The sequence below is a fragment of the Apus apus genome, chromosome 7 (genome assembly GCF_020740795.1).
Source record: "Apus apus isolate bApuApu2 chromosome 7, bApuApu2.pri.cur, whole genome shotgun sequence".
Lineage (NCBI taxonomy): Eukaryota > Metazoa > Chordata > Aves > Apodiformes > Apodidae > Apus > Apus apus.
The window spans coordinates 3667104-3691230 of record NC_067288.1 but is presented as its reverse complement, the minus strand read 5'-3'; the positions used below and the strand labels follow the sequence as shown (position 1 = coordinate 3691230).

The 24127-nt window shown below is 41.4% G+C and overlaps 1 protein-coding gene across 5 annotated transcripts in view; it reads right to left on the bottom strand.

Moving 5' to 3' along the window:
- RASAL2 (RAS protein activator like 2) overlaps window positions 1-24127 on the bottom strand; it is a 146764-nt gene that overhangs the window by 79419 nt on the left and 43218 nt on the right. For all 5 annotated transcript variants that reach the window (XM_051625032.1, XM_051625030.1, XM_051625033.1 and 2 more), the window contains exons 2-3: window positions 21815-21942; window positions 12815-12938 (exon numbers count right to left, since the gene is read on the bottom strand). In XM_051625032.1, the coding sequence (XP_051480992.1) occupies window positions 12815-12938; window positions 21815-21942 (252 nt within the window). The remainder of the gene's footprint in view (window positions 1-12814; window positions 12939-21814; window positions 21943-24127) is intronic.

Here is a 24127-nt window from a genome sequence, read left to right as displayed (position 1 = left end):
GGGCAAAACGGTCTCATGTTCTCAGCTGATCTAGATCCTGCAAAAAAAAAAAGCAGCAACAGCTTGGAAGTGATTGCAGTTTGCTCTCTCTCACCACCCCTTGCTCTGCAAAAAAAAAGCCAAATACTGTGGTAATTATACAGAGCACTTCATTCCAGAGCACTGTACCCACTACATTTGCAGCACCACAGAAAAGCATCTCTCTGGTGGGTGGAGCAACATCAGACAACTCAGGGATACCACAGGGCATGATAGAAAAGATGGAAAAATTAAGGACTGAGACATTAAAGTTAGCCTTTACATCTCTTCAAAGAGTTCTCATGCTTTTATGGACAAATCCCAGCTTCTTTTCTTTTCTCTCTCCTCTTCTCCCTCTCCTCTCCTCTTCTCCGTCTCCTCCCTCTCCTCTCCTCCCTCTCCTCCCCTCTTCTTCTGATTACATTTCTGTTTTTTTGTTTCCATGTCTTGTTTTTTTTTTCATTTCACACCCTTTCACACTCTGGTTTTCAATCAGGTTTCAAACAGAAGGGTTAAACTTTGGACCCAGCTCTGACATAAGGCCATAGTCTGCCTGCATCTTCCAAAGAAGCCATTTCAAGTGACTTGGGAAGATTCAGGCCTGGTATCTGTTTGTGTTAACCCTAAAACTTCCTGCATTGCCTTTAAAATAAGATTGCTGAAATGCTGAAGGAGCTTTTTGACTCAAGTAAATACACCTGCTAAAGACTTAGGAAGAAATAGTGAATTAGGAAGATACTAAAAAAACAATTTAAAAAAAATCAGGAAGGAAAAAAAAAAAGGCAAACCATACAAGTACTTGGAAGTGTTCTAGAAATCTACCAGAAATTCAAAATGCAATTTGCAAAGTCTAAAATTAAAAGTTGTTTCCAAAAGACTCTGACACTGAATAAAGATTGTCAAAAAACCTTGGATAATATTATCTCACCACAAGACTTTTGTTTAAATAACCAATCTTCTGACAAATCTAAGATTCTTCTTGTCATTAAAAAGAAAAAAAAAAAGCTTGCTGAATTGGAAAAACAGGAGGTTGCCACCCAGTAGTTAAAAATAAAATGTTAGTACAATGGATTATCTAGTTCCTGGCCTCCTCTGCTGCCTCTGTTCAGACTGGGCAGGTTTACAGCTTCTGCCTGTGGATGTGGCTGCTGAAGAAATCTACTACCAGAGCAGAGCAGAAACACTAAAGCAAAACAGATAAAAAGAAAAGAACTGAGATTTGGACCTTTTTAAAAAAAAAAAGAAATCAAAATTTTAAGTGTAAATCCATTGCTTTTAGCCTAAGTCATTTACAATTCAGGGCAAGATGTCAACTTAAGGTCTATCTCCTTATGCCCTATTTGAATCACTTAAAATTAGAAATAGGGATGGGAACACTCAGCTAGCTGAAGATTTTTTAAATGCCAAATTATGCAGGGAGAGGAGGTAACAGAAAAATGTTTTAATCAACTTTCTCTTTATATAGTCAGCATATTCCAGATTAATTTATCTAAAAAAACACTTATCTATATTCAGCAAAGTTCCTGTTACTTAGTCTTATGCAAAGGACTCACAAATTAATTTTAAAACTGGGAAACATAATTAGGTTTTCTAACATCTTAGGGCACTGATAATCTGAAAAAAATTTGTATTATTGTAATATTAACTGAGTGTAGCTTGTTTATAGGGAAAAAGTTCTGAATTCAGCTCATACACTCTTCCAAAATTCAGTGTCTCTGAAATCCAACATAAACCATTCCTTAAATCCTTCCTGGGTGGAACTGTCCCTTACCCTGTCAAAGCAAGACCAGAGCACTAGTCCATTGATGATTAAAAGTGACCAACCTTTGGAGGCTCCACTGGGGTTTCCCAGCCTTTAGGCCAGCAATCCCAAACCTCACCTGCAGCCAAAGGGTAATGAAATTTGCCCAACACTGGAAACTTGGGGTCAGCAAGGTTGGTGACTCTAGACTTCCCTGCTACCGTTTTAGCCCATACATGCCACAGAGCAGTGGGAAAAGACCATCAGTGAGGAACAAATGAGATGACTGGAGTTCTCAACAGGCCAATTCTCAGCTAAATTAAATCCAGCTCGCTGAGAAAAGAGGTTGCTAGTCAAGGAAATACCTGCAGTTCCATCTGAGATGAAGGGGGGAAAAAAAAGCATTAAACCCTTTAGTTCTTCACTGGGTAATGCAAAAGGTAAAGTAGTTTCAAATATGCACCAAGAATGATTAGCTTGTAGCCAAAAGCACTTTACGGGACACCAAGTTGAATCTTAATGGACACTAATCACTGCTAGAACGTAGAGTCCTCTCCATCTCCAAGGCTTCTTTTGGGAACCAGGGATATGCTTGTGACACAGAAGTGCCTGTGAGAAGAGTTTCTGATGAACTCCAGCAGAGCTCAACAGCCCACTTTTCCTCTGTGGCTTTATTATTTTTCTTTTAAATTAATTATCTCTCTGCTGTGCTGCTGAAACATTTTTGTCTGTTTTGCAGATAAAAATCACAGTTCTAATTCTTTTCTACCCCTGTGCTACGAAAGAGTGATCACTTACAATAGGGCTAGCAAGTTAGTAAAATACCCAGTATGTGCTTGAATAAGTCTAATTTAGTACCTAAGCCACCTTGTATGTTATGAAGGTTTTTATTTATGCACCAATAAAAAGTAGTTCACCCACAGGAGGTGTGTCACTGCCCCAGTGAAGTGTAAATATCACATTACGGCACAGGAAATACTGCAAACTCTGCTTCTTTTATTTATTTTTTTTAAACTCTACTTGTCTACTTCCCAGGGGTATTGTAGAGATTAATTAGCTCATGTTTATAGAGTATTTTGACGATGTAAGAATATTCCTGCCTGATGGAAAACAAATCTCCTGAGGTCTTCCATGGAAAAACCCAATATATAACTGCCAATGGATTTCTTGTCCCATTATAGCTTTCTTCTGCCATCCACAGCCAGAATTAATTATAAGGAAGGAACTTCCCCAAAACTTTGGATCCTAGGGCAAAGACAAAAAGTTTTCAGCACTTTTTATGCAGTTGTATAAAACCTTTCACTGAATACCTTCAGAAACATTTCAGCACAGGCAGCTCAGCTGCACAGATGGAAACCTGCCAAAGGCCACAACAATAATCCGTAATGCCAAATAAAAAAAAAAAAGAAGGATTCACAGGTTTTAACAAAGATTCAGGGCTACTCACCCATGATTATAGCACAAAATCAGTGAACCCTGCTTGTCCATATTCGCTTTTTAAGAGAATGTCTAACATATCATGACATGGAGAAAGCATGTTGAGGAAAGAGGGAGGTATGAGAGAAGACTGGTTCAACCCTCCTAGAAACAGCACAAGAACAAGGAATAAAACAGAAGTGACAGTCCCAAACTCCATTAAAATAAAAAAATGTGATGGGTTTTACCACTCAGCATAGTGCACTTATTATTTAAAACAAATCTATTTCTTTAAAGTTCCTGGAAGCATGACTTGAATGGTCCTCCAGAAGGACTCTACGTTTCTCCCACTGTTTGTACAGGCATATTCATGAAATAGTGTGTATTTTTCTTTTTTTGAAGCCTGGACAATAAAAAGATTACAGAAACATATGAATGCTATAAATGTGGATGAAGTTGTAACATACACATAGCTAGCATGAGATAGGGAGCTTAAGGCTGTGCCTAGGGCAGAAAAATGTGCAACCCTAGTGAAATAGTTTCCAAAAGTGAGGCATGACTGTGCTGCAACCATGAGCCCTAACTGCAGTGCACAAAGGCATACCAGAAGTAGTTCAAGTAACAGCTGTAAGAATGGGAGAGCACAGACTTCAGTGGTGGCAGAAGTGGGTAGTAACCCAAGCTCTTTGGAAAATCTTCCACAGCCCTTGTTCCCATCTCTGCTGCCCTGGCTCCACTCTTCCTGTAAAGTCCACTGGGTAGATCAAAGCTAACACAGAGAGCAGCTCCTCCTTACACCCAAGCCACTGTAACTCCAGGCTGCTACTAGGGGTGAAAGCAGAAGTGGAAACAATTTGGCTCTCCTACTGTCCTTAAGGCTCCCACCATTTCCTTTGTGTTAGAGCCACCACATGGCTGCAGGGTTATTTGGAACATCTACCAGATCAGATTCAAAGCTAACCCATCAACACGATGTTGTTGTGAACATAACTTCGCTGCATGGAGTCGACCAGATTCACCTGGCATGTGATAGAACCAGCACCAAAGAGGAAAAAAGCAGGGAGACAGAAGAGAACTTTGTATGTTTAGTTTCATACAAACTAGATGCACTTAATCCCATTTCATAAGTATTTTCCTTGGTGAGTAGCAATTCATGATAAAGCAATAAACTGATCAGCAACTAATTCCGTAACTGATACTAAAGACTGAATGAGATTTAATTGCATCAAAATCTTTAAATCTATTCAACAGTTCAAATGAACTCAAGACTTAAGATGAGGAAATTCAGGTTGTAGGAAGGAAGCTTAATTTTCCATTAAGTGTTAAACTGGTTGTTACTGAAGGAAAAAAAGCAAGTATACATGGTTGAGTGAAGTATAATTACTTTTTGCCACAAGATCAAACAACTATAAAAGAGAACCTACAAAATGTAACAATCCATGGTAAGTTCATGCATGATTTAAGGCAGATTTCTCTAAAGAATTTTATAAATAGCTTTCTATTGTTGTTGAGAAAACTAAGGAAAAATTATAGCTTCCCTCATAATAAAGTGAGGTTTGGTTAGAACACAGTCAACAAATCTGCCCCACATGATCCAAGGGCTACCAGTTCTTAGCAATTACTGCATTGCACAACACACTCTACAAAGTTCTCTTTATGCTCACATAACAAAATTGTAAAATCTCTAAAGTGACTTTTTGTGTGTGCTGGAAGCAGTGGGCAGGGATGTAATAATGCATTTCCAAGGGGAAAAAAAAAAAAAAAAGAAATCCTAACGGATTACGTGTCCATATTAGAAAGTTAAGATTATGGCTTCACATCCCTGTTAATCTCTGCTCTGAAAAGGTTTAAGATCTAAAGAGATAAAATTTGCTCCATGATGAAACTTGGCTTTCAGCACAGATGAGCTGTGTGCAAGGGAGGACTGTTTCAACAGCATTCACAACAGAACAAAAATCCTTTGGCTTCACTTGTGTTACAGAAGAAGAAAAAGATAGCAGCTTGGCAATTTTCTGCATACAAATAACTCCAATTGCCATGGGGAATGTCACTGAGATGCAGGCATCCTGTTTGTTACCTCTGGCCTCCCTGGAGTCAGTTTTAATTTCAAGAAGAGTTGTCTAAATTCTTCATCTTTCCAAAGCAGGCAAATTGCACTGTACATTGTCCAAATTTCAGGTTACCTCAGGGCTTTTCCCAAAGTTTCCTCACCTCCTTTGTGGATGCAGAAGAGAGCAGGACACTTTTCACACAGTAGGTGTTTCCTAACCTAAAAGCAGCTGTATTTCACAGGAGATTTTAAAAATGCAGCTCACAGTTTGCATGTATTTGCAGTTTGGAATAGAACACGACGGGTAAACAATGTCATTTAAAGACAGTTAAAGTGTTAGAATTTCAATTGATCTCGGTGTAGCTACAATCTCTACTAACGATACCCAACAGTCACAGCACTAGGAGATCATGATCCAACGCACTAGACAGGGAGGCAGGCAAAATAAAGTCTTTAGCAAACCCTTTTTTGTGCTATTATGTGAGCCAAAAGTTTCAGATCTCCGCCCAAAAAAGGCTCCCATGCTTGGGTTCTGCTGACCCTGTCAGGTCAGGGCTGAAGTGGTGAGAAGAACCTGCACAGCATCCACCTCCAGCTCATTCTTGGGCCACCACCGAGCTGTGTCAAACCACAACAGTGCAGAACTTTCTGTACTGAGCTCCTTTCAGTGTCACCTTTCAGCTGCTGGGGATCATTCCAATTGTATTATTTGGCAGAAAGCACTTGGGCATCAAAAAGAGGAGGGGGGGGGGGAAATATTCCCAAAGGAATGAAGGGTTGCTAATTTAAATGAAAAAGGCAACAGACAGTAATGGGTCTGATCCTTCAGACTCCAGAGTCTGCATAAAGAAAGATGTGAATCTCTCTCACATCTGTATTTGTGCACGTATATGAACACGCTCGTGCAAGCCCAAATTGGTCAAACCCAAAGAGCTGCAAACAAGTCAAGTCAGCACATCTGAATCCATCTTTCTGCCAGAGATACTGCTACACAACACACCCCTCAATTTGAGGGCTAAACCCAAAGCCTTATTTTGCATCCCTGCATGCATAACTGTTGACAGGAGATGAGTATTTAGCAGACAGCAACACAGTGAAAAAGGAGACAGTGCTATTGGGAAAATTCTTGCACTAAGGCACCCAGTAAATCCCTACAGCTGAGATACAGGGAGCTACAAACTGCATTTTTTCACTCTCACTTTCTAATTCCTTGTAGGCAAAGTTGGGTGGTGGAAAGTGAAGGGACAGCCCTCTTTTTCAGCACACAGTTTTGCTGAAAATTACAGGGAGTCCATTCTTTCAAATCCCTGCATCTTTCCCAAGGAAATCTTTTTCTGAATATGTAAAGATCGGTGCATTGCAGATTCTTTGTGGCCTGGTCAATTAAAGAATCTCTTTTCTTCCAAAACTGACTGTCTCCCTCTTTCCTCCCCACCCCCCCCTTGCCTTCAAAGTAGTAACACTTTTATAAGAGGTACAGACCAGGTAGCAGTGAAACCAGGTGTCACTTAACTAAACTTCTGTTGCTCAATTCATTTCTCAGCCTCTGTACACAACCTTGTAAAACACTACAGAGGCAGGATTTCTGCACAGCTAGCTGGTCACCTGAGAGCAATGCCAAACAGATCTGGCACCAAAACAGACTGGTGCTTCATTTTTATAATTGCTTCTGCTATTTCCATGTTCTGAGAATTTTCTGAATTAGGTGGCATTTTTACTTCAAAATTGGAATTTTTACTACAGTAAATGAGCTGGATAGAATGCAAAGAGGGAGGTCACTAAGATGAAAATCTTTCAACTGTGCAACTAAGACAGAGGATCAGGAGGTTAAAAGTAATGCTTAAAGCTCAAAATTCCACCTACACTACACTTCAAAATTGTACTTGTAGTTCAAAGTACAGAAAGAAGATTTTAATTATTAGCTCTAAAGTATACTCCTGAAGTTGTTAAGAGATTTAAAAGAAATTTTTGCAGCCTTCATCTTTCTGAAAAAGTAGCAATAGCTGCAGTTGCTTTGAAACTCAGCCCTCTCACTTCCATGCATAACTTGAGGAAATTCAGGTTTTAAAAAAAATCCTATTTGGGTGAATTACAACTCAGCTAGAATTTGAGCTACAATTCCAGCACTGGTTGTAAGGAACCACTTCCAGTTATCTAGTCCTATTTTCTACCCGGAGCAGGGCCTTGCCAAGACCTGATAAGGTCTGCTGTGGCTTTGTCCAACTGAACAATGTAAGCCTTAAAGGATGAAGTTTCTACAGCCTTGCTGAACAATCTGTTTCAGTGCTGCACTTCCCAGTGCCAAACCTTCTCTTAATCTCTCCATCTCAATCTCCAAAAGTACAATTTGTGGCCATTCCCCCTTGTTTTATCTGCCACTATTGAGCAGGGTTTGGCTCCACTACCACTGACTCTCAAGCAGCCCCAGGCTATCAGATGAACTCCTTAGCCCTTTTTTTTTTCAACTTAACAGGCCCAGCTCACTCAGCCTCTTTTCATGGGCTGCAGACTCCTCACATCCTTCTTTGAGTGATGGGCCCAACACTGGACCCAGTATTCCCCATATGTCAGCAGGTGGGCATCAGCATGACATCCCTCCATTGCCACTTTAGTGGCAATTGTCTAAGACTAAAGATTGTCTAAAGACAATCTTTAGAGACACGCAGAGAACAACTCACCAGGGTGTGGGAGATTACAACCAAAGAGGAAGAAGAGAGGAAAACAGTGGGTTGTGTGGATGAAACTGTACCAATGGATGGGGAGAAGGGCTGCAGAGCCAAGAGGGGAGTCAGCAGCTGAGTAACAGCTAATAATAAGCTACAGAGAGGGCTAAAGCACTAAAGGTTGGTTCTCTGATGAAGTGATGATGACTCCCTCACAAAAGTTTTGCAAGACTGAATAGACATTGACATACAGGAGACATTGTGTATGCAGAGCTGACTGCACAGAAGCTCCTAAAAGGTGTAAGGCTTGCATACCCAGACTGTCCTGAGTCTTGGTAGCTGTCCTCTCTCCAGCCAAGAAAACAAACAGACACGTTTCGTCAGCAACAAAATTTAAGGAATCCCTGCCTCTTCTCTCACTGCTTGCCTGTGTTGCAGAACCATTCCACCAGAGCTCCTCATTATGTGCCAGGTTAATATTGCTCAGAACAATTCGATCAGTGACAGCAACAACCAGAAAGCACACTAGCATTTAGAGTGGGCAGAGGATGCAAACTGTGTTTTGCCATTGATTAGACCAAGTGACTGGATACAGAACAAAATTTCTCAATGCTAGTGACTCAAGGTGAGGAGAACAAAAATTTGCAAAGAGCATCTTCACCTCTGACCTGCTTTCAGCAATCTTTTCTCAAGAGCCTTTGTATTCAGGGGTGACAGAAAAAGCAGGGTTAACTTGTTTCAACAAGAGAAACAGTCTTATTTTTCTTCTCAGGTGACTTAATCTCAAAATTCAAAAAATAAAATCCATTTGCATCAACACCAACCTTTCTAAGCATCAGAAACACTCAAAAAACCCTCTCCATGATGTTGTTTTTCCCTAACAACTTAAAAATAAAGTATAAAAACTCAAAACCCAAGAACCATTTCCTCACTTTCAATCCCTCCTGATGGTTTCAGATATGCAGACAAAAAAACCCCCTCATATTAATGCCACAAAGATGCACCCAGATGCCAGAATCAAAAACTTTCACTACATATTCTCCTTAACAGCTCTCATTTAGTGTGAGCAGGTGGTGAGAAGGAAGCAGAGTAAGAAAGAGGAGGATTATTTTGGGAAAGGAAGCTGTAACTGTTACTAGTCTGTCAAACAGTATGAATGGTGGAAATATGAATCATGCTTTTACTGTGTGAATGGTTGATTTCAATATGCTATTATAAACAATGATCTTCTACAAAGGATGTAAATACACCTGCTAGAAAAGAGCAGGATCTGAAACAGAGATGGAGGTAAGTACAAGGGGTGGACCAGCTTGAGTTTTCTTCATCTCACCTCTTCCCAGAACATTTAGTCACTGGTCTCCAGGGCCTACATCACACTTCATAACAGAATTAGCTTGAAAGAAGAAGGAAAGAGGCTGTCAAGCTGGAGCTGGGAAGAAATTACAGCTACATTTTTAGCTTCCCAGAATGGAAGCACCTCTGAGTAAGTGCTGCCAAGATAAAATCCGAGCAAGTAAATGACTTATTTAGAGTGTGCCTGTTCACTCAGAGAGGTATTGCCACAATGATACAGATTACCTACCAAGGAAATTCCACAGCTTATCTTTCAATGGAGAACCAGAGGGCTTGCTGACACAACTCTGTGTACAATATACCTTGCAGATGGGAATCAAGAATTTCAACATTAGCAACAACTTCTCCACTGCCTAGAAGCAGAGGTCAAGCTCTTAAACTAGCAGTAAATGGCAAGTGTCCTCTGAAGTTACAGTTTTTAAATTATCTTAATAGTTTTCACTGTTTAAACAAGCCACTGTCCAGCTCGTTTTACCTTTGTGTCTGCCCCTCTGGCTCTGTTGGAGGGTGACTGGTGGTTTCTGCCTGGACAGAAGGGATGGCTCAGCTGCTCCTCTAGCAGCTGCTGAACCATCACAAATTACAGCTTACTGTACTGAAGCATGTGGAAATTGGTCTCTATCTTAGTACATGGGGCTGAAACCACAGTGGTTCACAGCAGCTGCCCCACCAACAGCTGAGCCAACCCTGCAGCAAGGGTAAAAATGAAAAAGATGGCAAGAATGACTACAACAGCTCTTGGGTAAAGCACACTTGACTTAATGCTGACCTTTGGTGAGTTCTGCATCTCTTACTTCAACTTTTCAGCTGTAAGATGTGGGTAGATTCTCTCCCACACACTTCCTAGGAACAGTGCTACAAGGGATGTGTGCACAAGAATGCCACAGAAACCTGCAGAATGGGTACTGCTGGTGCTGCAGAGCTCCTGAAGAACATGCAGTGTTCTGGTTGCTCAATTAACAGAAGGACTGACCTCATCTGATACTCTGGGCATTTCATACGAGGTGTCACTGCAGTGCTAGAGGTGAAAAACAGTTCCATCATCTGATTTTCTCTTTTTAAAAAAATTGTTTTAAATAATTCAATCAATCAGTCAATCAATAGCAAGGCAAGTACAGCAACCTTAGTTAGGGAAACAAATAAAAGCCATTGCTATGCCCTAACATCTGCACTAGAGCCAGCCCTAAGGAGCATTTCTGCAAGTAGCAAGGTCTCATCTCATAAGATGCAACTCCTGTTGTTGCCCTGTTATGCAAGTGATTCCCTAGGACAAGCTAGATATTCTCATCAGATCTACACAGCAGTTTCTCTAGTAGATATTTTAGCCACCTCTGCTGCCCTTTTCAGCTTTTGGTGTCTATTCCAAAGCTATTTTAGTCCTGTTGTTACATGCACTGCTGGTGATATGTTCTGGCTTCCACCATCCATTTCTTTCTCTTTATAAAGATGTTCAGTGGTTTCCTTAACCAGCTTGTCCTCTGGCTCTACATCTTGACACCAAGCTATTCCCACTACTGTCAATATACCTTTTTTTCTATTAGGAGAAATTCTGTAATCATTATAAGACACATTTCTAAGACGTGAAAAACAAGGTACTACCTAGAGGGCTGCAATCAAGAGATTATATATAACCTTCCCTCTCGCTTATCCTCATCCTTCCTCACAGTATGGGCACTGCCCAATTTTTCTCCAGCTCATGCCCTTCTTCTTTCCCTCCCACTGCACACCCACTTTCTTTAGCTACACACTTTGTGATGTCTATATTCACTGCAGTTACAGCTCTCATGTGTAGAAGACCATGTGAATAGGACTTTCTTTTGTACTTTTGATATATTCTTGTCAGGTGAACATTAGGTAGCATGCTACAAGATCTGAAATTGTAGCAAAATACATAGTAAGGCATGTACCCAAACAGCACAGTCACCTATTCTGTATGGAAGTTCAAGAAAAGTGAAGATGGTTACAAGGCTACATTTAAAAATGTAACACTGTGATTTCCAGCTCTTCAAGATGCTCAGTCAAGTCTAGAAATTCTTCTACAGACTTTTTTGTACATGGTATAGAAAGAAAAGGCATTGAAATCCTAGATTTTAAAGGTCTTTTTAGCTTGGAAAGCTGCAAATAATATTCACTGCCTAGTCCCAACTGGTTGAAATGTAATTCTTCATTCACTTCCCCAGCTACACACTGGAGTGAGTACTTTGCCTGTAGCACTGTTAAAGTATGTTTAATACTGGTTTTAGTTCTGAAAAGAGTTGAATATTTCTTCACATGGCACAAAGTGATAATTCAGAGCTGTGCTTGAAATGCCACAAACAAATCCAATAGGGGTTCTGTTTATGTCACTCATCCCCAAGTATTTTGAAGTTTTTCCCTCAAATCTCCAACCTGCCCTGCTTCTCTTTAGACTTCTCATCTAGGAACCAAACAAATCCAAAAAAAGAATATTATCTGCCTTCCTCAAGTAAGGAAGAGTTAAATAGTACTATTGGCAAGTACAAATAAGTACTACAGTTGCAGTGTATTAATTACAGGTCTAGAAGAGTGGGATTTTTAATTACTTGTGTGCACTACACTCACAGGGTAAAATTCTTCAGCCTAAACAAACAGCTGAGCCTGTGAAATGAAAAATACCTTACCTGCTCTTCACCTTTGATAACACTGCTATCAAGGCTGCTTTACTGGTTAGATGAATGTTACCTTTTTCCTCATAGCTCACTCTCTTCCAGGATTAGTATTCTTTACAGCTGAACTAAGGAAGAATCACTCCTAGATCCTATCAGTCTATGCTAAGGAAAGCTTCTTGCTTTAGAATAGAAAGAAGAGTTCACTTGTGTGTAGTTGCTCTTCCCTTCACTCTTCCTTTCTTCTGGTAAGGGTTGGAATGATGCTCTTTATGCAACCACAGGTGAGGTGGAATAAAGAGAGGGAACTGGGCTAAATCTGGACTTGGCAAACTCCTGCATCACAGCTTTTGTCTGTAATTTTTAATACCTGCCCTTTCTTTTGTTTTCCCTAGATTTCAACTTGTGTAATTAGGCAGTTAGCTGGTTCTTTTAGGAACTGCACCCTGAACAGGCATAAGACAAGTTACAGAAAAACCTGTTATCCAGTACTTGTTCTGAAAATACAAGGCAAAGGAAATTCCAGAGAGACTCAGAGTGAGGTAAAACATAGTCATCAAACAGTTCTAAAAACCAGTGGGGACCACTTAACGGGTATCTGCAAGAGCCACATTTCTCTTCATCTGTGTTCAGCAGCTCTCAGTTGTAAAACCCAGGGCTCCCTAGTACTCTAAAAAACACAGCCACAAGCCTTCCTGTGCACAGCTTCTCTGGTGCCTCGTAATAACCTCACTGCTGTTTGGACAAAACCTGGCATTTGGAAGTTGTATTTCTGGCAGGCACACACAAACACCAGCACACTGGCAGGACCTCCACCACCAGCTGGCTGCAACACCACCCACCTCAGCAGGCTCCTTGGCAAGGATGCTGCCTGGGAAGCAAGTGTCCTCTGACACAGCTTGCAGCTACAATTTAAAATCGATTTGCTGTGGCCGAGGTTTTCACTTACCTAGTTTGGAGGCCCCCTCTGGTGGGTAGTCGGGGAACTGGCCCTCGGAGGGGACGCTCACCGTCCGGCGCAGGCAGCGCCCTTTGGTAGCATCCTGAGGCTCCTGGACCCCATCGATAGGCACCTGGATAAAAAAGGATGCCAACAGCTGTTAATTTGCCACCGGGACCAATTTGCTGTTAATGTCATCTTGATAAGAAGAAACCTTTCTACTCATCTGGAAAGAACTTCCAGATGCGGTTCAGCACGTCTGCCCTTACCAGGACATTCCTGAGGTTTCCCAGGAAAGCACTGCAGTGCTGAGGAGCATCAGCCCGCAGGCAGCCCAGAGGTGTGCAGCAACCTGGGATCCAGAGGGATCCAGGCACCACACAGCCAACCCACCTGATTAACAAGGCAGTCCTGCCTTTTGAAACTGGTTCTCCAATGCCAGACCCACCGCCACCCAGCCTCGCCCACTTCCACGCTGGGAGAGTCAGGCCAAGGCTGCTGGTCAGATGGCAGCTTTGAGATGGCAAAAGCATCTGGGCTGTCTCAGCACAGATTCTGCAATCAGCTCCAGCGTGTCAGAGAGAAATGGACATTTGGCTGGTTGAACTGGGCACTTGGGGAAAGGGGATACCTTCTGGGATTAGGTCAAACTCATCCTAAAAGTCGGACCTCAGAAGGCTCTGAGAAAGGCCTGGGTTCCTCACTATTTCATGGTAATAAAATTCTGTACACTAATTCTGTTTAAAAGTACTGAATACATAAAGATCTTGTCTCTTCTGAAATTTTGGTAGGACTTGATCCCTCAGGGTTTGATCCCTCAGGGTTTGCTCCCCCTAACCTTGCCTTTGAATACCTGCCTGGATGACTACACTTTGCTAGAGGTGCTAATGCTGGGGAAAATAAAAATAAAAAAGATAAATTGTGCTGCCTGTCACTACAGCTGCAGGGCATTCAGACAACAGCCAAGAGCTGTAAAAGACCCTAAGTGACAGTCTCTTTGTCAGCACTTAGGTCTGCAAACAAGAATCAAGGCTGAGAGATTTGGAAGATAAGGGACTCCAAATAGCTTATGAATTTATATGTGCACCTTTGTGCATCTTGATTTTGTTTACGTGATCAGCCTGGGTTAATTCAAGCATCAGTTAGTTTGTATATAGAAATGTAGAGAGACAAAACCTTCAGACAGCAACCTGCTCACCAGGGGTGCAAACTAGATTGCCCCAGACCTCTGGAGACCTACTTCGAGCAGGAAAGAAACACTGCTTGTGGCAGGAGAAAACCATCCTTCCCTCTGTGCCCTGAAGAACATACACCTTGTTCCAAAATGGTGCAAAAGAAGACAGCAAAGACCCTTCAAACTGGTGAAAGGCTGGTCACCAAAGATGGCAACTGCATTGGAAGAACCTATCTTCAGAACCAAACAAAGAGGCCCCTACCCCATGGCACCAATGAGTGCTCCACTACCAATGGAAGGAAGGCCACCTGGGGCCAGTCACTGCCTTCTGTAGTATTTCTGGGCTCCATGTGCCCCAAAGAACTGGCACAGAGCAGGGCCAGAGGTGGGATATGATGGCTGATTAACAAGTCCAGATAGTGTTTCCACAGCTCAACAAAAGACACCCCAGCTGGGGAGCTGGGAACCTGCTGAGCCTGTTGCTTGGTTGGTCTGAGCCAACTGTCCAAAGCAGCCATGTCCTGCTTCCTGCTGGCCTGCCTGATCGAACTACTGGATTTGTTTTTATCTTGACCTGGATAATAGTGCTACCAAGTTACTGCATTTCTTGTTACAACAACTTGGATAATTGTACTCCCGATCTAGTTACTGCAGCATTACTCAGAGATGAACTGTTAATTCCTAAAGCTGTTCTGATGTCTGTTACCACATGTGGAACCTGTAAATTGGTGGGAGTACCTTAAGCCCTTATATTCAACAGTTGGATAAAACCCCAGGGATGAGGGAGAGATGCAGTGCTCAAGGGCTGTAGATCTGCACAAACCCTCAGTGCCCATCTCAGCCCACTTTTGACAGGCTCTTTTGGCACTGGCTCCAACAGTACAACTGCAACACATGCAATATGGCCATTTATTTTCACATAGTTATGTAAAAACTAACTTGCAGCTAAAGGAATAGAAGCCTCTGTCATATTTCCTGTGCTGCTTATCCTTTCTTATCTTCAATCATCTCTGCAAACTGGGTATTAATAGCAAACAAGAAGATATTATTCATTTATTCTGAAGGTTGTAAAAGATGTAAAAGATACTGTACTATTTTCAAAACAGGCTGCTCGACAATGGCTCTCACAAACCAGTTCTGGCATTTCCTGACTTTTAAGCACTTAGCATTCTCTTAAGGTCATTTTTTAATGCTATTTATTTCTATGCTAGTCTATTTGTCTCCTTCAAACAGGGCTCATTTTTCAAAACAAGTTTCCCAAGATCCCTAGAGGTTATTCTGTTAAGGCTACTACTTTCTTTGCTGGTAGGTTTTTACAGCAGCTCCTCTGACAAACAAACAATCTCCATGCAAGAGGACATTAGGATGTTAAGCAGAGACTAATTTGGTAGTTTATGCCACATTCACTCAATCAAGATTACACAGTAAATTTTCAGTTTTCATCTGGAGGCTCTATCTAGTCTTATTCCCTTCTAAATGCTCTTTTGCTCCACCACCTCTTCTGCCTCTCCTGATTTTCTTCAGAGCATTTTTGGCAGGATATCTGATCTCCAAAAGAGCTATGACCAGTCGTACCACATGCCTGCTTCTGCACACCTTCAAAGCATCCAGCTACCTTCCTGACACCTTCCTTTCACAGTGAGCTTGTTGCACCTCCACCTGACTGTTAGCTTTGTGCATGTACAGGTCCTGTGGGCTAGATTTCTCCACTAATAGATTATTATTATTTTAAAGCTTAAAAAGGAATATAGTCTCTTTTCCTTTAATGACACCTCTTTGGTACCTGTGTGTGCTTTCAGTCACAGGATGACAGAGCCATCTTTTAATACACTGACATAAAAAAAGTGCTACCACCACCCTGATAACAGTGTGTGCAAGAGCACTGATGACAGCCAAGAGGATGCTATGGATGTACAGACCTGCTGTCAAGGGTGAGGAGGAGAATGGTGATTGAGGCCACACTGTCCTTTGTGTCCTTGGGAAAAGTAAACAGGCTGCTGCACACCGGAGTTGGTGTCAAAAACAAAGCTACTTCTGCATACCAGAGATAGGATTTATCTTCAAAGAGTAACTGAGCCATTAACAGGAAGACTGCCTGAGAGCCCAGGTCCTAATTCTGGATCACTTAGCCTTCTGTACTTGACATTTGCCCAGACTATGAAAACATGGTTAGGCTGCACATTAAAGTCCACTGGTGTAGCTACATTTAACTAGCTCATTTCTAGTGGCTTAAGAAAATACTGATACTGTTTATTTCACTCAATAATTCTATAAACTGTGCAAGGAACAACACTTTAATACTACATAGCTTGATCTACACTAGAGAATATGCAAACAACCCTTAATTTCATTGACAAGACCTATGTAGCAAAGTAAAGTAACTAAAAAAGATCCCCCTTTAAGTCTGACTTAAAAGTGCTGTGTTCTTTTAAATAACACTCCTCCAAAACCACAGTCTTAGTCTATACTGACAGAAAAGAACTAACCCCAAGACTGCAGGACCCGTATTTATTGCTTAGCATAAGATCAGCCTGCTCTTCAAAACGCAGCTTGATGAATATGCAAAATGATCTCTGTCAGCAGCTCTGCATCTCTCTGGGCTGGACATGTTTTTGAAAAGGTATGTGAGCTGCCCTGTGGAAGGTCAAAAGGATTCACAGATCAGGTGGCACCAAACCACAAGCAAGCTCACAACTGAATGCCATGTAAACACCAAGCAAGACAAGTGCAATCTTCCTGACCCTCCTCCTCCAGCCCTTGCCATTCCAGCAAGCACTTCAGAAAAGGGTTGAAGAGAATGACAGTCAAGGCTCTAATGTCAATTTAGGCTTTCAGCTCTTTTTTTACCACTCCCCCCCCGCTCCCATCCAGGTTTGTTATCCTGTCCTTTACCCTGTGAAGAAGCCACCAACCTGGGAACCATCTGACCCTGCATCGTGGTGAAGATGCCAGTTCAGGGCTGGATTCTGAGCAGTGTGACTCAGAGGAGAAGGTATGTAGGGACAGTCCAAATGCTGGTAATTTTGGCAAACATTTGGCTCTTTTGATCATAGCCCACGTTTCATTGGCAAATTTCATAACTGAAAGAGGAGAGATTCAGAGAACTTGGACTCTAAACTCTTTCAGAGCATCACAGCTCACCTGCCACTGGACATGCTTTTTCAATTTAAAAGGCCTGTATTTGGGATTTCTAGTGGTTTGATGATAAAGAGATTTCAGAAGAAACAGGAGTAAAAATTTTACAAGCATTTTATGCCTCTTCAAGGCAAACTGAGCCAGGCTTTTTTGAAAAGAAGAAGTAGTAGGAAAAAAGGTTTTTTTACTGCAGATAGATTTTCTGAGACTGGAAAAACTGATTCATGATGAAAACATAAGAACTTGCAAACTCTTCTGAACAATCATGTCAACAAAAATGTTAAATAATCCGTTTTAATTTTTACCTTCCATGAGAAGGTTAAAAGCCAGCTAATATTTTTACACAAAAATCCACTTTTAAAACATTGACTACAAACAGTTGTTTGGGCTTTGGGAAAATAAGTAACTGAAATCAGAAAAGAAATAACACTTGGGAATTGAAGCCAATTCAGCTTTGACAAACTCCTACTTACAGGTAAAACATACTTGCTGAAAGGTGCCAATGTGACAAGTCTTTGGAGAATGGCTGAGAGCACTTCTAAACCTCCCCTGAGGGCCCATGCATCAGTGTCTGCTCTTGCTGTTTTCTCTAGGGAGCACTGCTGTCGTTCCACTACTGGTGTCAGTCACAGGAGACTGAGGAGTAGGAAAAGACATCAGAGATGTCCTGCTGCTGGCCTCTGTCACCAGCACTAACCTGTGGCAGATCTTGTCACAGGGAATATAGGTCTTTACTATCCTTTATGCTTGATTAAAAACACTTCTAAACCCAAAGGGAAAAGAAATGAGGTTTTGGGCACAGGGAAGAAAAAGGGTTTAACAAAGGGAAAAAGCATTTTTCATATTTGCTCCCAAATGAACACAAAACGAAGAGGTTCTGCAGGACAACAGCCAAGTTACAGACCAAGACTAACTACCCAAACCAGATGCAGCGACTTGTCACATCCCTCATGAAAGTGCTGTGCAATGGATTATCTCTGTGAAACTGCTCTTCATAAACACTAACTCATTCAGCTGATTTCACAGACCCTTTTACTGTGCCCTCCCAGCTCTTATCCTATAGAACAGGTTTCACAGATGATGAAAATACCAACACCTTCCTCCCAGTGGGGAAACTGTCTTCCTTGTAGAAAAAAAAATCTGATTTCTAAGTGCATCAACCTAAACCTGTTCTCCTAGTCATTGAAGATGCTGCTAGATAGTACCACACCATGATACACTGTAGAAATTGCACCTCTCCTGTCACTCCTGACTCTTTATTTGCTAAGTTGTCTCTCATGTCCTTTCAAGGGGTGCATTTTCTTTCTACTTTACTTTCTGGCCATCAATCTCTTCCCTTCATTATTAATCTTCATTCTCCAGTCTTACTTACTTTCATGTTATGAAATTGACAAGGTGTTGAGTAATTAATATTTCTCTACACTACACAAGGTGATACCATCACACTGTTTTTGTCTAAGTAATTACAGATATTTTTGGATCAAGTTGTAACTTTAAATGTCTCTGATTTCCACCCTACTCTGTTCCTTGCACAGCATAAAATCTCTCTTGCACCTATGCTATCTGAATAAATTATAGTGGTGGGACAGTATGAGAAAAGAGTTTTCTTATTACTCTGTTTATTTCTGTCCTGCTCCCCCAGTTTTAAAAATCTGTGCAATTAATAATGCAGTATTTTAACAGCACTAGCTGAAAGAAACCAAACTTAGCATGACACTTGAAACATTTAAGACATCTTTCATTTAAATGTTGGTATTTTGTATATGTTTTCCTACTTTTTGGGTTTGACATACATACTTGCATAATGATTTTACCAAGTACAAACATCAAACATTCCTGTTCCCTTTCAATTCTACACATGCTAAGCTTCTTGGATTTTTATTCCAGGAAGTAGCAAAGCAGATGCACAGAGAGTTAAATGAGATGCTTCAGACTTCTTCATGTTTTCTTATTACACCAGCCTTGCAATGATGCAAGTGCTCCCTTTTGGCTGCAAGGGCACTCTGCTGTTAACATCTCTTCCTTCTTCCCCCACACCCACCCCCTTACTGATGGGTATAATTCTGGCCCTCACATCTTTCTAAGATCCTCTTCAGCAGTTAAAAAAAATTCTGACCTAGCCACTCTAGCAGCAATTTCCATGTTCAAAGCAAGAAACTATTCACCTTCAGCTTCTTGTTCCCTGTCTCACATCATTTCAGGTTAGCAAAGAACCTCCTCCAGCAACACCTTTGCAATAATTTTACTCTAAACATAATCTTCAGTTTTCTTCTAAAAGCAAACTCCTTCTTCCTCATTCACTTGGTCTTTTGCTTAGGCTCCCTGTACCTGTGGTCCCATTCATGGGCTTTTTTCAACTCCTCTCCCAGACACTTTTCAATCGTTTTGCTCTTCCCAAGCATCTCTCCCCAGTTCTGTCTTAGGCCCTTGTTCACCCTTACTTCAAGATGACACTTCACAGAGCCTTTTTCAACTCTGAATGACTTGCCAAGTAAAATTTATTCCTTCCCATTCTCATGGAAGCTACACAGGACACTTCCATTTAAAAAAAACCAAACAACAATATATAAATCCAGAGTATCAGCTCTGTATCTCTCTCTTAACTTGCAGTTCTGCTCCTATATGTTTTGCCTTTCTTTAAGGGCTCATATGTACACACTGCCATGTGTACAGACTCAAAAGCTAGATTAAGACCACTCTATTTTCCTACAGAGTACTCATGACTCTGCAAGGAGTTCCCTTTTTCCTCTCACTTAAAGGTAGTCCCAAATTACTTGAAAATCAGAATGGCAAACCTGACTCCAGCTACTAGCTTCTGAAGCAAATCACATTGTCAGCATGTGGAGTCACACCTGCACCAAAGGCATGTCTGCTTGGTCCATCTCCATGCAACATTTCCCAAAACAAGTTATTTCTCATTATGATAGAGCAGGCAGGCTCCTTTTGAGAGCACCATGCAAAGATTCACTGTACCACTCAATTTTTTGGGGTTACTGCTGTACTTAAAACCCAGGCTCTGCATAGCCTGACACTGAATATCTTCAGCTTCTGACAAAAAAAAAAAAGTGCATTTAAACATAGTACATAATGACTTAATACACCAGTGGTATGTCATTTTTACTCCTCAGGATCTAAGCAAAAGACTCATTTTACTCCCAGCAAAATGCTTTAAACTGCATGTGGTAGGAGAAATTAAGAACCCCTAAGTGCATGATTACCACCCTCAGATACTCATTTGTGATACAAGCCAGTGTTGTTTTCCATTCCATTTCTTTCACGAAATGCATCCTTTTAGCCCAGGTAAATGTACCACTGTACTGGTACAGTACAGTGTTAGGAATAGTTCTCACATGCCCTTAAGTTTCTCCAGTACATACTCTAATTCCATGGGTGACAGTCCTGTCAGACTAGAAAAAGAATTACATAGTAAACAAACATCATGATATGGCCTTTCCATTTTCCCTGCATTTGATCACCTCTCCTGCACATTAGCATTGATGTTGTTCCCTTCTAATAACTCAATTCCTTCCCTAAACACCATTTCCTCCTACTCTCCCTATGCAAGGAAATATTTCAGCCCTTGTAAATAATCCAAATCATAGTTGAAGATGAATAATACTTAGTGCTGCATCAGAAAACAGGTCTTATGCTCTCAGCCTGTACACACCCATGCACAAAAGCTTCAAAAGAGTAAAGAAAAACAACAACAACAAAGAATTCAGGTCATCTCCAAATGGAGGAAACCATAGTATTAGACTCATTCATGGACCTTTATATGTAATAAAATCTATTTTAGTAATCTGAAGACATTCCTGGTTTATAGCTCATCCCGAAATATTTATTTTAGAACAGGGCAAATCTACAGAAGAATAATTGAACAAACCAACCCAGGAGCATTATAAAAATGCTTGTAAAGTCTGTAGCCATCAAATATCCCAAGAGAAAAAAAACATATTATGGCATAGTCTATAAGAAGTGACATATCAGTGTTTGTTCAGTGCTTTAGTCAATTAAAACATGCCTATTCTTTAACCATATTGACATTACCTTCACAGCAAGGCACAATGCCAAGTAACACATGCTATATATACACACAAACACACTACACACAGAGTAATTTCATAATTAAAGCTGGATGTAACAGCTCTGAGTATCCATGCCAAGGGGCACCCAATCTTCCATGCTGCATTTAGCAAGGCAGAGGGGCAAAGCTCTGTCTCAAACGATTTACCTTGTGATTGCAACAAGGATGACTGTACAGTATTACAGTTGCACACACCTTCTCTGCCCAGAACTCCAATGTAGGCACAAAGAAACCTCTTTTTCCCCTACCTCTACTGCACTTTCTCTTACCTTTATGTCTGCACTAACATAAGGAGGTAGGTTCACATAGCTGTAGTGGCTTTTAAAAGCAGCAATAACATAGGAAGATGTAGTGGCAGACTTAAATGCAGGCTGTAAAACTCCAGGAGGGAGTTTTGGATGCACACAGTTTGCTGTCACCTCTTCCATGCCAATGGTATCTGTGCCAGCTGGATTATAAATGCACGTGCCACGCCACCCATACACAAAAGAGGTTAGCCCCCCTTCTCCCCCCTTTCACTGAACTCGTGAACAGAATAAAGGGGTGATGAAAGAAGCTGCCTTCCTGCTTTACCAAGAAAAGGTCAAAAGGTAAATCTTGAGTGAGCTTCTCTCACCTCTTTCTCCCTGTTGAGCAGCACCAGCTGGCTGTCTGTCAGGATGCCGTATTTCCTCTCCCATGTTGTCGTTTCGGTGTAGGGGGACTGGCCACAGGACAGTCTGTGTGTTGGTGGTCCTTTCACATCTGCAAGCAGAAAACCACACCAGAGTCATTAGCATGTGTCATTAACCACCTTCTTTGCTTTCGTGGTTCTGCAGTGAAATGTGAGCAAAAACTGCAAACTGTACTTAGCAGTGCCCGTTTCTGCACATGAATAGACAAAATGCTCATCCTGGGAGGCACCCATGTGGAATGGCACTTAAAACACACTATGAATACTTATTCGTCTGTAGCATGAGTTACAAAAATGGCAATACCCCAGATGAATATAACTGTCTTTGTCAAAGACTGAAGTATAATCAAAAGAAAAGACCAAGAGCTCTCATGGAAACTTAAATCTTCCCTCCATCCCCTTCTCAAAAGTGCGGTTGAAAGGGTAGGGCCCTGAATGTAGTCTAGATCTTAATAAACCAGATTATTTGAGACTAAGGATAGAGACATAGGGAGGAAGATGCAGATGAAGGAAGGCAGGCTTGAAGAAGGGAGGGAAAATCTCCAAGGGATGGGCATTTAATCGAGAAGGGCTTAACAGCATCTTTTGGTAGGGAAGCTATTTGAATATATTGTGATAGATGCGAATCTTCCAGCTTCTCATTTAACCAAAGTCACCACAGTGACAAAGGCTAAAAAAACCCCAACCACAAACAAACAAAAAAAACCCCAACAAAACCCCACCAAACACCACAAAACAAACCCCAGCTTTTTTGGCTCCCAACGCTGATCTTTTAAAATTTGTTTTAAAAATCAATCAAGCTGTCAGTCTTGAGCTACATATCACACAGTACCTCAGACTACTAAGAGGCTTTCTCCAAGGAAAGCACAAACTACACACTGTAGTTTTATACAACTTTACTTGCATTCATCTATTCCTGAAGTCCCTGAGCTACCTTTCAGAGGATTAAAACAGACACTGTAAAGATCACAGTATTTTTCAGGGGCTTGCTGTACAGGAGTCCAGGACCTCCTTCAACTATTTTAGGTGTCCATTAGGCAAAACAAGAATTCAAAACCAAATTAGTTTGTAACGTTAGCTTCATTTTAGCACATATATTAATCCAGTGCTTGCAACAGAGCTAAGTACAGATGCTTCTTCTAGCTTCTACCCATCTTCACCACTAGAGGCCAGCGAATCCTCAAACACCCAGCACCTTCCCAGCTGCAAGGAGCACAAATCCAAACACAAGCACCAAACCTTGAGTCAAGAGCCCCTCCAACTGACTCCACTCCTTGCAGACACTGCATATGCCAAATCCCACCTAATTATTAAAAAAAGCTGAAGCGACTTCCTGCTCTTTTCTGCAAATAATAGCGACTTTGTCTCTATGTTGAAAGGAATGTGTCAACTTCTAAAGCTGGAGAATTAACTTGAAAACTGGCTTTCAGCACCTAGTTCAACCTCATGTTGCAGCAGGATTTTTGTGATCATTCAGAAGGATGTCTTGAAGCACACAAATGGAAAAAGAAGAGGACTGCATGGCTCCTATAGCTCTGAAGAATAATGTAATGCACCTTTGCTCCCTTTATTTCAGATGACCACCTGTCCTAACAAAGCTTGGTTTCCAATAGTGACAAGCAATGCTGCATGTCTCAAAATGGTCCAAAACTCTGCTTAGGCATACACATCATTAAGGGAAACCACCAGTATTTCTGTGAAGCAAACGTGCATTTGTGCAAACTCCTGGAGCACAACTGACAGTCTCACAAGTTACCTATTTGTCCATCTTACAGACATTAACCCTCCAGGTAGATTTTTGGCACAAGTTCAACTCACATTCATCACGGTGTACAACCAAAAGCCTAACTAGATGCAAAACAAAACCACTGTTGCTCCTGCTTAGTCCATGGTTTCCCAAAAATCAGCACATCAACCCTACCTGCACCTAAGTAAGACAAACCTTTGAGCAAGGGGATGACAGAGGGAAGAGTGAGGAGGATGAAGCCATGGGCTCCTCACATGTGTGCAAGAGAAACACGAAGGCCAGAGCCCTGGGGAGCTTGTCTCTTGGATAATGAAAGCAGATGATATATCATGGAGGTGGAAAAAGGATGAAGGCATGCCCCATGCTACCCCTGTGGGTGGGATAGCAGGAAGCGAGTGCCTCCAGCTGCTACACTGAATGATAATCAAGTAACTATGTTTTGAAGTGCCACTGGACTTTCAGGTAGCAAGACAAATCTCTTCCAGACTATTAGCTCCAGTGCAGAATCT